We start from the raw sequence: 15,124 nt of genomic DNA, 5'->3' as shown, positions 1-15,124 counted from the left end.
AAGTGTAATAAATTATTATTAAAAAAATATTTATCATATAAAAGTATAAATGTTAATAGATGTTATTATATTTTTTAAATAATTTTTTTATTTTATATATTTAAAAATAGCCTAAAGTTTGAGACTAAAAATTTATTTATTTTATTAATTCAAACATGGCCTTAATATATGAGTTTATGTTAGGTTATGGCTTAGTGCAAGCCGGGATATATGTTGAAAATTAATGAAAAAATATGAAAATATTTTATTAGTGTATTAAACCTTTTTTGTTATAGTATTTAAATTTATATTATGACGGCTCCCCTTAGACTTTTTTCAATATATTTTTTTAAATTATTTTATATTTTTAAAAATTAAAATTATTTTTCAAATTTATAATTTTAACTTTGAATTTATTATGTAATTTTAATAACATTTAATTTTAACTATATAGAAATAAAATAACTGTGTGCCCAAAATTTACTTTTTATGTATTCCCATAAGAATAGTCTTTTTTTTTTTCTTGTGATTATTTTAAATTTTATCACCATAATCGATCTTACTTTACTTTATATGCTTTTTTGTGATAAGCATATTTTATGTACTCTGTCTTCCTTTATTCTTTGATTGGTATTTGTGTCAGAATTTGATTATTTCTTAGCAGAGTGGCACTGGTTGTCCTAAAGGATAGAGCAACATGAATTAAGGAAATATTGTTTTATAATCTTTAGAGTTAAATTAAATATTAAAAAATTAATATTTATTATATTAAAATATAAAATTATTTTATTATTTATTTTTTAAATTCAATTTTAAAATAAAAAAGTGAACATTTTTCATATTTAAAATTCAAATGTTTTAAAAAATTATTTTAATATATTATCAGTATAAATAGTTTTATATTGCTAACCAATAAAAAAACTATGATAAATATAATTTTTAAATTAATTATTATAAAAATTAACGATTATTAATATCATGATAATTTATGATTGAATCAAAATGAAAAATATTTTTACACTATTTCCTTATTTCAATTAAAGTGTTTTAAACTTCTAATTTTGCAGAAAAAAATTATTTAACCAATAAAATATCATTTTAATCAATAAATATCTTATTATAATGAATGTTGGTTTTAGAAATTTAATCATAAATTAAAAGATTTGAATTTTTATTGAATCTTAAAATGAAAAAAAGAATATTGTATTTACTATAAGAGCTTGTAAAATAAGAAAAAAAACATTTAAATTAGTATGAAATCAAATACATGTTCTGAATGAAGATATAAATTTATAATATTAAAAGTGAATTATTAACTGAATTGATAACACATATATCATTAACCACTAACATACTAATTTAACTAATACCTAAGGATGTAATTAATCATTCCAATAATTTATACAATTTAATCATATTTTATGTCATATTACTTTGAATACAAAAAGTAATCCAAAATGGTATATGGGCAAATAATAATTTTGTAGAACAATTTAAAAAAAAAGGGAAATCAACACTACTTTATAAAAAAAAAAATTATTTAAAGAGTAATGATTAAGCTAATAATTTGTCTCATTTACATTGTTTATGTGTCATCCTAATTCTATGTGGCCATTATTATTCATTTAAATAAAAGTGTACAATGTATATCATGTATAATGAGAAAATAAAAATATATTTATCATTAATTTACCTAAATTGGTAAAGTTTTATTTTATATGTCTCTTTATCTTATGAGCCAAATCCCACTAGCTGCTAAATTTGTCACAATTGTGTTTCCTTTTACCATTAATGTTTAATTATTAATTATGGTGCTAATCATGAGTAAGAGAAAAAAAAATATGATTCCTCCAAATGTTAAATGCACTTTAAATTATAGAGGGCAATTATGACTTGCACAAAAAAATTTAAAAATTAAGTGGATTCCGCTTAAACACACCATATTTATACAAAAATCTTTCTCGTTATGTGAAATATATATTTTGTTTAACTTTCATATTTCTTATAATTATGTTAATTTTAAATCTTAAAATTGTATTTAAATAATTAATTATGATTTGGTTCTTTTCATGATGTTTTTATTTTTGAAATCTCAACCCTTTCGCATTAATGTGGAATAATTAGTAATATGATATGGTTATGCAAAAAATAATTATTAAATATAATTATTACGTGTTTTAATTAAATTCTTTTGGTTAATTGCGTAAGAAGTGGTGGAAATAAATTATCAATCTTTTTGGTGATTTTTGGAAAATTTTATAATCTTTGACTAATTTTTTGCAAAGGAAATAACTTATTTTAGATAAATAAAATTTTAACTTTATAATTTAAAACTATTAACTTATTTTCTAGTTAACTTTTATTTTTTCATTTTATCCTTAATAGTTAATTATTTTAAATATAAAAAAAATTGTACATCTTCATATTTTTCTTTTCCTAATTTCAGCTTCCAAAAAATTATTCTTTTATGCAATTGAAATATAATAGATTATTTGAAAATTACTTTTTTGCTAACATATCCAAACATAAAGCATATTTTGCATACTCAATTATGACAATAATCAATCAAGGTATTGATTAATTAATTATCAAAATATTTTTTAACTAATTAAAACACACTTAATGAATCTTATAAATTGATCATGATAAGTTCTTATTTGAAATCTCTCTCTTTTAAAAATAACTGTATCATGGTATAGAAGAACATGAGTGAGGATTGAAATTCATAATTGAATCACTTTAAATTTCTTCAAAGGGTTCTTTTACTTTTCCGACATCCATTTATGCATAAGGGGGGCAGCCATACAAAAAGTGTAGTGTGCTTCCACATACCTTCCATCCATCCCCCACTCTTTCCTTTTAAAAGCCAAAATAAAAACACTTAAAATTCTTAAAAGTTTTATTCTAGACCATGATTGACACTAAAGATGTTCATAGATGGTTTAATCATATCACTTGAGCCTGCATGAAAGAAGATTCCAAATCTGAATCAACTGCCATATTGGACCCTATGAACTTCATAAATCAAAGAGAAAAATAAATTATAAAGCAAAGGGCAATGGTGAAACTGGTCTCAAAAACCGACACAAAGCCACACAAATATTATTAATAAGGTGATGAAACTGTCTGTGGTTATCTATTTTCTATCCCAACATTAGCTTTTGCTTTTGCTTTTTAAAAGCTAAAGATGACACCAAAGCAGTGTGTGTGTGTGTGTGTGTGTGTGTGTGTGTGTGTGTGTGCATGAATGGGAATGTGAATGTGGAGGAGGAAAAGTGTAAAGGATAAAGGGAAGGAAGACACACACAAAGGAAAGAAAGAAGACGTTGGATGCTGTTAGTGTTAGCTAGCTTTCTATGTTCTTCATTAGAGAACCCTCCTTAGTCCTTAATCCTTATCAGTCATCACCTTCTTTGTATTTGCTAAAGAAAATTCAGTATAACTTCAAGGTATATGTGATGTTTCAATTACACTTTCACTTTCTTAGTGTATTTGGTTCCTTTGATATCCTACTCCTCTAAACCATTGTCTCAAAAATGGCTACCCCTTCTTTGAGTTTTTTCGAACTTTGCATGCTCTTGTTCCTTGTGTGCTTCACTACTCCTTATGTATCTTCACTTCCTCATGCTTTGAGAAGGCAAGCTTCTATCTTGGTTTCTATGAAACAAGAGTTTGAAGTTGATAACTCTTCTCTGAGTAGCTGGAACATGTCAAACTACATGTCCCTTTGTAGTTGGTATGGTGTTCAATGTGACCATGATAACAGGTCTGTGGTGTCACTTGACATATCCAATTTAAATGCTTCTGGGTCGCTTTCACCTTCCATCACAGGACTCTTGAGCCTGGTAAGTGTTTCTCTCCAGGGAAATGGCTTTTCTGGGGAGTTTCCAAGTGATATTCACAAGCTAGAAATGTTGAGATTCCTCAACATATCCAACAACATGTTCAGTGGGAACTTGAGTTGGGAATTCTCCAAGTTGAAGGAGCTTGAGGTGCTAGATGCTTATGACAATGATTTCAATGGTTCACTTCCTGAAGGTGTCACTGAGCTTCCAAAGCTCAAGCTCTTGAATTTAGGAGGGAATTACTTCTCTGGGAAAATCCCTCCAAGTTATGGAAACATGGAGCAGCTCAACCTTTTATCTCTTGCAGGAAATGATTTGAGAGGTTTCATTCCAAGTGAACTTGGAAATCTCCCTAATCTGACACACCTTTACTTGGGATACTTCAATCAATTTGATGGTGGAATTCCCCCTCAGTTCGATAAGCTGAGCAATTTGGTTCATCTAGACCTTGCAAACTGTGGTTTGCAAGGTTCAATTCCTGCTGAGTTGGGAAGCCTTTACAATTTAGACACTCTCTATTTGCACACTAATCAGCTGATTGGTTCAATTCCACCTCAGCTTGGAAACTTGACTAGCTTGAAAGCTCTTGATCTATCATTCAATATGCTTACAGGTGGCATACCATATGAGTTCTCAGCCCTTCATGAGCTTACCATCTTGAACTTGTTCATCAACAGGTTGCATGGAGAAATTCCTCACTTCATTGCTGAGCTACCTAAATTGGAGATTCTGAACCTTTGGCAGAACAACTTCACCGGAGTAATTCCTTCAAAGCTTGGCCAGAATGGCAAGTTGACTGAGGTTGACTTGTCAACAAATAAGCTCACTGGTTTAGTGCCAAAATCTCTATGCCTTGGAAAGAGGCTTAAGATTTTGATCTTGCTTAAGAACTTTCTCTTTGGATCTTTGCCTGCTGATCTTGGTCAATGCTACACTCTCCAAAGAGTTCGTTTGGGTCAGAACTATTTAACTGGGCCATTGCCACATGGATTTCTTTATTTGCCTGAGTTATCTCTTGTGGAACTACAGAACAATTATCTTAGTGGTGGCTTTCCACAAGAAACAACCAACACCCCCTCCAAACTTGGACAGTTGAACCTATCAAACAACCGCTTTTCAGGGTCTCTTCCAACCTCAATTGCAAACTTTCCAAACTTGCAAATTCTTTTGCTTAGTGCAAATAGATTCTCAGGAGAAATTCCACCAGATATTGGGAGACTCAAGAATATCCTCAAGTTGGATTTAAGTATCAACAACTTTTCAGCTAGTGTTCCTCCTGAGATAGGTAACTGTGTCTTACTCACCTATCTAGATTTGAGCCAAAACCAACTATCAGGTCCTATTCCTGTTCAAATTGCTCAAATTCATATATTAAACTACCTTAATGTCTCATGGAACAACCTAAGTCAAAGCCTTCCAAAGGAACTGGGGGGCATGAAGGGCTTAACTTCAGCAGATTTTTCTCACAATAACTTCTCAGGCTCAATACCTGAGGGGGGACAATTCTCAATCTTTAATTCCACATCTTTTGTGGGTAACCCTCAGCTTTGCGGATATGACTTCAAGCCATGCAAACTTTCCTCAACAGCCATATTGGAATCTCAAGAAAAAAGCAGTGCAAAACAAGGGGTTCCTGGGAAGTTTAAGTTCCTATTTGCATTGGCATTGTTGGGGTGCTCACTGGTGTTTGCAACCTTGGCCATCATCAAGAGTAGAAAGTCAAGGAGGCACTCAAATTCATGGAAACTCACAGCATTTCAAAAGCTGGAATATCGAAGTGAAGACATCATAGGGTGCATAAAGGAGAGCAATGTCATAGGAAGAGGAGGATCTGGTGTTGTATATAGAGGAACCATGCCAAATGGAGAGGAAGTGGCTGTGAAGAAACTGTTAGGAATCAACAAAAGCTCTTCACATGATAATGGCTTCTCAGCAGAAATAAAGACATTGGGTAGAATCAGACACAGGTACATTGTAAGGTTGCTAGCATTTTGCTCCAACAGAGAGACCAATTTACTTGTTTATGATTACATGCCAAATGGAAGCTTAGGTGAAGCTTTGCATGGAAAGAGGGGTGAGTTTCTCAAGTGGAATACTAGGCTCAAAATAGCCACAGAAGCTGCAAAAGGACTTTGTTATTTGCATCATGATTGTTCTCCTCTTATAATCCATAGAGATGTCAAGTCAAACAACATTTTGTTGAACTCTGATTTTGAGGCTCATGTTGCTGATTTTGGTCTTGCCAAGTTCATGCAAGATACTGGAACGTCAGAGTGCATGTCTTCCATTGCTGGTTCTTATGGCTATATAGCTCCAGGTACTTATTTTACATGTATATAAGCCTTTTAAGTTTGAAAGATTATAATTGATTACAACTTCAAGTAGATTTATACCTTCTGTCTCAATCTAATTGGTTAGCATCACTAACTTCAACTTCAGGAAACATTATTGCTTAGCATTCCCTAAAAAAGTTCACATGACATTATTACTTCAATTTTGATTTATAGACACCTCCACTTTGTTAATCATCATTATCACATATTTGATATCTTTTTTTTTTCCTGACATATCATATGTTTTCTATTACATCAATCACTTCTTTCTTTCTTTCATTTTTCAGTATTTACATCTCAAAGGATGTCAACTAAATATTTTTCATATTATGTTGAGTATTACTGATTTGATCAAATAAAATAAATAAAAATTATTGAGATGTCTGTCAAATAATTTTCTCTTATTGGGTATCAATAGTCGAAAAGAGTTTACCAAACATTTTCTTCATAATTTAAATTAATGACTTCACCAAACGAAATGAGTGAAAATTCTATTTGTTGACATTTATATGGCTAATTTATCCCGCTTTTTTAATAATCAAAATCAAAATTTCATAGTAAAAAAGGTTCATGAGTTAAATATACTTTTCATTTATTTCTGGGTACAAAAAATATTCTTTCCTCTGCTTCACCACTGTAGCATGTGCCTGCTCCTTTTCTGGGACCACAGTGTTAAGCAGCATGTACGTGGATTCCTAGACTGAGTAAAGGCTCCACTAACACAAAGGAAATTCTTTTCACTTTTCTTCACACCAATTGGGTATGTGCTTTTGCATGCTTTGAAACTACAAACCCAGATTTGAACCGGAACAAATCACAGCCATTCTTTTTTGACCAGCACAAATTATCATATCTTTAATAGCCACCAAATGCACATTAACCAAATGCGTATATTTTAGCCCTCAAAGTTACTGATTGAGATCTAAGATTCACTTTCTCAAAACCCCATGAAAAAGAAACATGAAGAATTTAGAGGCACATCTCACAACTTTGTTGTCTTGTTACAAATTTAATTTGCTACTTTGGAAAATCAAACTGAAGCTTTTTCCCCCTTTATCTGTAAAATAATATTCGCCACCCTTCCTTACCCACCTTTTTCTTATTTATTATTAGGTTAATTGCTCTTTGTATTTGATACTATTTTAATCTTTACATAAAAAAAATATTAATTTTAGTCTTTAAGATTAATTTTAAGTAATTTAAATATTAAAGTTTTATAAAAAATATTCATTAAATTTTTTATATAATAAATTTTTTTTAATAAATTTTTATTGCTTTTAGATATTTATAATCGACCTTAAAATTTAATGTGAAAAAAATCATAAAAACTATACTTTTTAATCTTACTCAAAGAAAACTTCAATAACTTAATTTTGTATGGGAGAATTAAAATGTAACTTTTTTTTATAGAAGTAAAAAAAATGATATATAATGACTAATTTTATTTTAATCTTCTTATTATTATTGTTGGTGGTGGTGCATTATGTATAAATATACTGTCTTGGCTATTTTAACACTGAAGCTTAAGTTGTGAAAGTTAACATTTTTTTCACTGATTTTAATTTATGTGCAGAATATGCATACACATTGAAAGTTGATGAGAAAAGTGATGTTTATAGCTTTGGAGTGGTGTTACTAGAACTCATAACGGGTCGAAGGCCAGTGGGGGATTTTGGTGAAGAAGGATTAGACATTGTTCAATGGACAAAGATGAAAACCAAATGGAACAAAGAGTTGGTGATGAAGGTCCTTGATGAGAGGCTACATCACATTCCTTTAGATGAAGCAAAACAAGTGTTTTTTGTGGCCATGTTATGTGTTCATGAACACAGTGTGGAAAGACCAACAATGAGGGAAGTGGTTGAAATGCTTGCACAAGCAAAGCAACCAAATACACTTTAAATGCAATGAATGATCTAGAAAAGGAAAAATGAACTAGTTACACAAAAAATGTTGAGTCTATACTAAATAGATATGTCTTGTGTTCATTTTATGGGTGATGGAAAGGTATCAATTCACCAAACTAGTTTGTCATATGAGTTCTAAATATTTTATTCCCTTTATTATCACTCAGCTCACAAGTGAGAGCAAGCGACTTGCATATTGCATGTTTAAGGCACATTGCAAAAGCCATTATAATTAAATAAGTTTAATTTGAATAAATATTTCAAAATATATATATAAATAAAAAAATAAAGTAAACATGTTTTATAAGTTGAAATTAGCTTATACACTTAAACATTTTAAAAAATTTCTCATCTAATTTCTTCAAAGTTAAAATATATAAATTAAGTTTAATTTCTTTTTATATCCTTATTTTCTTCTTCCATACATACATATATTCATGTGTGTTAAAAATTTACCCATTAAATTGTCCATAGCTCCTTACTACTTCAAGAGTTTGTATAATAAACATGGGGATTGAACCATATACTTGCCTCTACCAGTTATGTGTAGTTTTCCAGCAATAATTACTGTTATTAATTAAAATCCTAAAGATGCTAAAGCATTGCAGAAAGTTTGGTTACCTGGGTACATGGCATGTGGTTAGGCTAAGGTGAAGTTATAAGGTGATAATAAAAATTTCATTTTAATTTTTTTTTATTTTATAAATTAAAGTAAGTAAATATTTCTTAATACTTTTTATGATATCCGTAAATTTGAAAAAATATTTTATACTCTTTCTAAATCAATGATTGTGATTCATTTGATGTTTTAAAAATTAAAGAATATTAACATTTTCTTTAACTAACTACTAACTTCATTATTTATTAGCATAAGATTAACAATGACTATCATTAGACTTATAAGATAATTATTTTTTTATAAATTAAAAATAATTTATCTCTTTAAATGACAGAGAAGTTAAATGAGAATTTTTTTTAAAAAATAAACATTATTTTTAACTTATAAGATAAATTTTATTCATATTTTATAATAATTTTTATCAAGATTTATCGAAAAAATTACCCAAACAAGCCATTATCATGTATGTTTAGTTACCTTACATTGTATTACTTAATATTAAATGATCACTAAAAGAATTAAATAACAGAAATACTTATTTTATTATATTTTTCATGTTGTTAGTACAAGATGTTTTGTTTTTTCAACATCGCATTTGTCCGATAAAAATGTAATTTAGTTCAGTGATTGTAACTGATAATAATATAAGTATTGGTCAATAACATCAAATGATCCTTAACAAAAGTATGCTAAATTCAGATGTTTTTAATATTTTGTTAAGATAAACACATTCATGTGCTAACAATTTTAACAGTTGTTGTGAAAAATAATAGACTAAATCAAAATTTATTTTACACACTTTATTTGTTATATATATATATATATAAAATCTTTTCACACTAGTGTAAGTTTAAAAATTATTATACTTAATCTGAACATTTAATTTATATATGACGATCAATAAAATAATAAATTATAACCCGTTAGATTTAAATTAAATAAAAAATTATATATATATATATATATATATATATATTCACACACTTTAATTTAACGTTTCATAGAACCACTAGATTATGTAAGCAGATTTAAGTTATTATAAAAGTAACTTTGATAAAAATTTATTATATTTAAAACCAAGAGCCAAAAATATACATATAACTCCTTTCATGATTATTTAACTTTTAAATTAACTCTTGTATATTAATAAATTTAATAAGAAGATAAGTGCCGTTAATTTTAAATGTTGCAAAATTTCTATCAATAAAAATGAAAAGAAAGTATCATTGGTTAAATTTAGAGGGTAGTTTGAAATCGAAGTTATCATTATGAATTTTTTTATTTTGATTAGGATTAAAATGTAATGAAATAAAATAAAAATTATACATATAAATTCAATAATATATAGTGGAAAAGTGATAAGTAAAAGTAACAGGACTTTTTTATTTATAGATTGTTTTAGATTTGAATTTGAAATGTTAATAGAGGATTTCGAATTCTATAATAAAACCTGAAACTTACATAATAAAAAAATTCCAAAAATTTAAACAGAGTTTGAAATTAAATATGTTTGAATTTATAAATAGATTATTAAAATTGCATTTGAAAGAAAAAAAATAATGAAAGAGATAATTTTAAAATAGTAAGTTAGATCAAAAGAAAAAATTTGAATAAAAAAATAGCATCTAAAATTTTTTTAAAACAAAATAAGTATATACTTTTTTTTCTCTTATTTTGTTATACTTAGTTTTCATTTATGTAATTTGAATCTAGATTAATTTTTTTAATTAATTATAAATTATTTGAATAAATTCTTTTTGGTATTAGCACAATATTGTAGTGTTATTTTAATTATATTTTGTATAGCATGTATTCTTATTTGTTATCTTTTGTTTTTAAATTGATTTATATATCGAGTTAGGTAGTGAAATTGTTGAAGTTCAAAAAAAGTTTTAATGAACTAAAAATAAAAAAATATCTTTATAGTTATTTTTAAAAAAAAATATTAAATAAATAAGATAAAAGAATAAAAAAATATTTAGATTGTTAATATTTTTATTTGAAAATAAAATGTGCAGAAAATGTGTAATATGATACTTTTTATTTTATAAAAGATTAGCTAAAAACAACACTGATTTATTATGACTTTTAACTTTATTTTGGATGGACATATTTTATGGTCGATGCTTCAATGATTTACCTTTTGTTTCAAATTAGATAAGATCACTTCCACCATTACATGTTGATGCCTTTTTTCCTTACTTTTTAGTTTCTAAATAAATTCATAAATTTCAAATTTAATAAATTTTTATTTTTATTTCTTATAAAAGGTAAATTGTTATTATAATTCTAAAAAAATATTTTTAGTAAAATAATTCTAAATCCTAGCTAGACATATTTACAAATTAAGTTGAATTCATATGGTAGTTTTATTTTCTAATCTAATCCAAATAAAAAAAAAATGCTCTTATCAAGACATTTAAGAATTTGAATTTGATTAATAAGAAATATATTTTAATAATTTATTTATTATTTTTAAATATTTGTCAATTATTTTATTATTGAATTTCTGAATTTATATATAAATAAAATTTATATTCTTATGATAAAAAAAACTAGGATTTGGGTTTTTAAAAATAAAAACATATAAGAAATAAAAAAAATTATAAAAATTTAGGATACATTTTTTTTAAAAAATGTAACATACTTTTTTTACAAAAAAAAAATTATAAGAGTGCGATAATGAATAAGAAAAAATAAATGAATGGAACTCAAATATAAGAGTTTATCTTAATATTTGAAAGAAATAGATGACTTTTTAAACAATTAGATGATCATATTACAAATACAATAATTTTTATTATAAATCTAAAAATTATATGAATGGTGATTGGTGATTGATTAAAAAGGCGTTTGAAATAAGTTATAATCATTGAGAATACTACAAAACTTATCATTGTGACAATGATAATGAATTTAAAGATGATCCCCTGGTTTTAATTATAAAAAATGGATGTTTCTCAAACTTATTTTATGGTTCATGATATGCATCAAATTTAATATGAACAAATGTAACATGTTTGATTGATCTATGTCCAGAGCTAATAACATCATTGAGGAGTCAAACAAGGAAGTTAAAAATTTTTAACAAAAATTGTATCCTACTTATAAGAAATTCTCCAAATAATCTTTTATTATGTTTCTTGTACAAATGAAATGTTTTTATGGATAGAGCAATCATTTATTTAATTTACTATTAAAGTTATTGATTGATGTGAAAGAAATATACTTCCTAATTCAATGTATGAGGTTCAAAATATTATAAAGAATCTTGAAATTGATTATGTAAAGATAAATGTGTGTTCTAAAGATCATATTTTATATAGAGAAAGATATTACAAAAAAAAATGTAATCATTGTCCAATTTGTGAGCACAAAAATATGATAAACACGTAAGAAAAAGAAAAAAAATATCTAATAAAGTAGTTTTCTACTTTCTTATAAAGCTAAGACTAAGACTATTAAAGTTATAAATTGTTAGATATAAAATAAAATAAAACAAAAATAATATTGATGATAGAATTTTAAGGCATTAAAACACTCAATCGTCTATTTGAACGTGAAAAGTTCTTTAGAATATATATATATATATATATATATAGTCCTTGTAATGTAAGACTTGTTCTAACCTTAGATAACTTCAAACCTTTTAGCATGTTAAGAACTTCTTATAACATGTGATATGTGATTTTGATTTTTTATAATTTCTCTCTTTGTTTATGTATGATATAACTAAATTTTATATTATTATTACTTATAAAACCAATTTTTTAAATCATCTACATGGAGTATTTATGGAGAATTAAACTAGCTCTCATATTTAAAATATGATTTCAAGCATTGTTCCATAGGTCAAGGTAGATTCTTACCCTCTAGTCACTCTTTATGATAATAAGAGTTCTTTTTTGATGATATAAAAGAGGTAAGGCATGCAATACTACCATTGACAAGATGTAAGACAACTTCAAGATTTTCAACCAATGATATTTGAAAAATCTATAAGATAAAAAACCAAATATGTAAATCATAATTTAAAAAAAAAATATTGTAGTTGCCTTGTTAGAAGACAATATTATTAAAAAATAATTTAGATGTGATACACAAAATTTATTTTTACTTTTTCAGAAGTGTGGTTGGGACATTATTGAATATTCAAGTGTGGTTGAGACTACACAATGTTAAAGGTACACAAAATTATGTTATATCAAATCATAAAGGATAGAAAGTTTCTTAATTGTTATGCCTTAAATACAGGATACTGTGAAAATATAAAGGAACTCAAGATATATAAGTTTAAAAGTCAGGATTATAATTTTTTATTTAAAAGAAAATTTTCTTTGATCATCAAAAAGTTCTTCCAAAAGATGTTTGTAATTCATTAATTAAGTTATCTTTGTTTTTCAGGGATCTGTACTTAGAGAGTTATATATAAAAAAGTTGGACCATTTAGAGAAATATGTTGTGATGACTTTTTGTTAATGGGAGCATATTTTGCCATAATTTTTTTATATTATGGTTTATCTACCAATTCACTTGACAAAATGAAGCAAATCTGGGAGGTCCATTGTTATATAGATGAATGTTTATTGTAATGTTAACTTTAATAATATTTTGATATTTTAAATTTAAATTATATACTTACCAATTATTACTTATAAATATTTATTTTTGTTAGTTTTTTAATATGTACTAAATGATTATATGTTTAATAAAGCATGGCTTGAATATTTATTTGCTTATGTACCATATATATTATGCTAGATATTGATTGATATCTAAATTGAATCGATTTGATACACACGTATACAAACTCATTTTTATATAATACAAAATTGTTATGAAATCAAGTCTTGAGTTTAGTAATTATCTTACAATAAATTTTCTTTTAAATGTTTTTCCCAAAAGTATAGAATTCCTTTATTAAAAGTTTTTCTTTTAAATGTTTTTGATAATTTGCATATTTATTTTGTTTGTTGAGTTTTAGCGAGCATATGACTATATTAAATAATGAAAGAGTAGAAATATGGAGAAGAGACATAAAAAAATACTTTCATAAATAGTTTAAAAAAGAGGTATTTGAATAACCTTTTAATATTTATATTTTCTCTTAATAAATATAATTATTTTAACCAATATTATATACAAGACATATGATTGCTACAGTTATGTAACGTGAGAATTAGTAAGTAGCAAGAAGTTCAAATTTATGATTGCTCAATTACAATGGATACATTCTCAATGATTTTATGTTTAGAGTTTATGTTTCATACAAAAAATGCTATGTAACACTTAAAATAGCGACATGATAATAAGAGATGACAGAACAACAATACATGTTAATTATTTTTGAACAATATGAAAAATATAAAATATTTAAAATAAACATTATATTATTTAAATAAGTTTGAAGCCTTGTTTAAGGCTGAATTAAGGTGGGGAAAGAAAATAATGGGTATAAATTATTTAGTATCAACATGAGGTGATTATATTACACTAATGATGTATTTATTTAAGTTTTAACTTGGATTAGTTTATTATGTAAAATATATTAGTAAAGAAAAATGGCTTCCTCTTTTGACTTGCCATGTGAAGGATGTGTTGGAAACATATTAGTTTTATGATATGTGTGAGTTATGTTTTGATGAATTTATTGTTAAAGAAGAAGAATTGAAAGAAACAAAGATGCAAGTAACTTTGAAATTGATGATGATCAATGTAACTTTTTTCATAAATGAAGAAAACTAATAATTAATACAGATTTTGACAAAAAAAAGTGTTTTTTTACATATAAAATAGTTTAAAACATAATATTAAATAAATTACTTAACATGACTAAATTTAGATACATATTTTTTATTTTGTTTTTTAAATTAAAAAAAATAAAATAAGGCAGTGTGACTTATGTTTTAGATTATATTTTGTGCATAACTCTTATTACCTTTGCACCACTTATGCAAAATTTAAATTGCATTATTCTTATACCACTTATATAAATAAATAAAATTTTAAATTATGTAATATTACATTAGATAAAAAGTTATATATAATGTTTTTTTAAATTACAAACTTTAATATAATAAAATATATTGATACTATTAAATGTTACAAATTTTTACTAGCAAAAAAAAAATGTTACAAATTGTCACTTAAATAGAATATATTTCAAATTTTTTATTTTTTATATCTATAAAAACCACAACCTTTTGTCATAGTAAGAATTTCATTTTGCTTTAAAATAACACTGTGCTTAAAATTAAACATATTCAATTAGTGTTTATGAATGGATAAAAAAAATTCTTATAGTAAAAAAGGCTTATTTTTTTTTATTATTACTACTACTAATAATAAAAACGTCGTAAATAATTTTATTTTCATTTATATACGTGTGTTTACCATAAGGGAAAAAAAAAAAAAAACTCCACCCTTCTCTCCTGAAAAAAA

At 25.8% G+C, this 15,124-nt stretch overlaps 1 protein-coding gene across 1 annotated transcript; it reads left to right on the top strand.

Annotated features, from left to right (window-relative positions):
• Positions 1–3,515: 3,515 nt before the first annotated feature.
• On the top strand, positions 3,516–8,059 carry LOC113857523 (leucine-rich repeat receptor-like serine/threonine-protein kinase BAM3). The gene is made up of 2 exons (XM_027489514.1): positions 3,516–6,141; positions 7,731–8,059. Exons 1-2 carry the CDS (start codon positions 3,516–3,518, stop codon positions 8,057–8,059), a joined length of 2,955 nt encoding a protein of 984 aa, XP_027345315.1.
• The last annotated feature ends 7,065 nt before the right edge of the window (positions 8,060–15,124 follow it).

This window comes from Abrus precatorius, unplaced genomic scaffold (genome assembly GCF_003935025.1).
Source record: "Abrus precatorius isolate BTA unplaced genomic scaffold, Abrus_2018 Scaffold1, whole genome shotgun sequence".
Taxonomy (NCBI): domain Eukaryota; kingdom Viridiplantae; phylum Streptophyta; class Magnoliopsida; order Fabales; family Fabaceae; genus Abrus; species Abrus precatorius.
The sequence above is the reverse complement of the archived record's forward strand: the minus strand, read 5'-3'. Positions and strand labels throughout refer to the sequence as shown.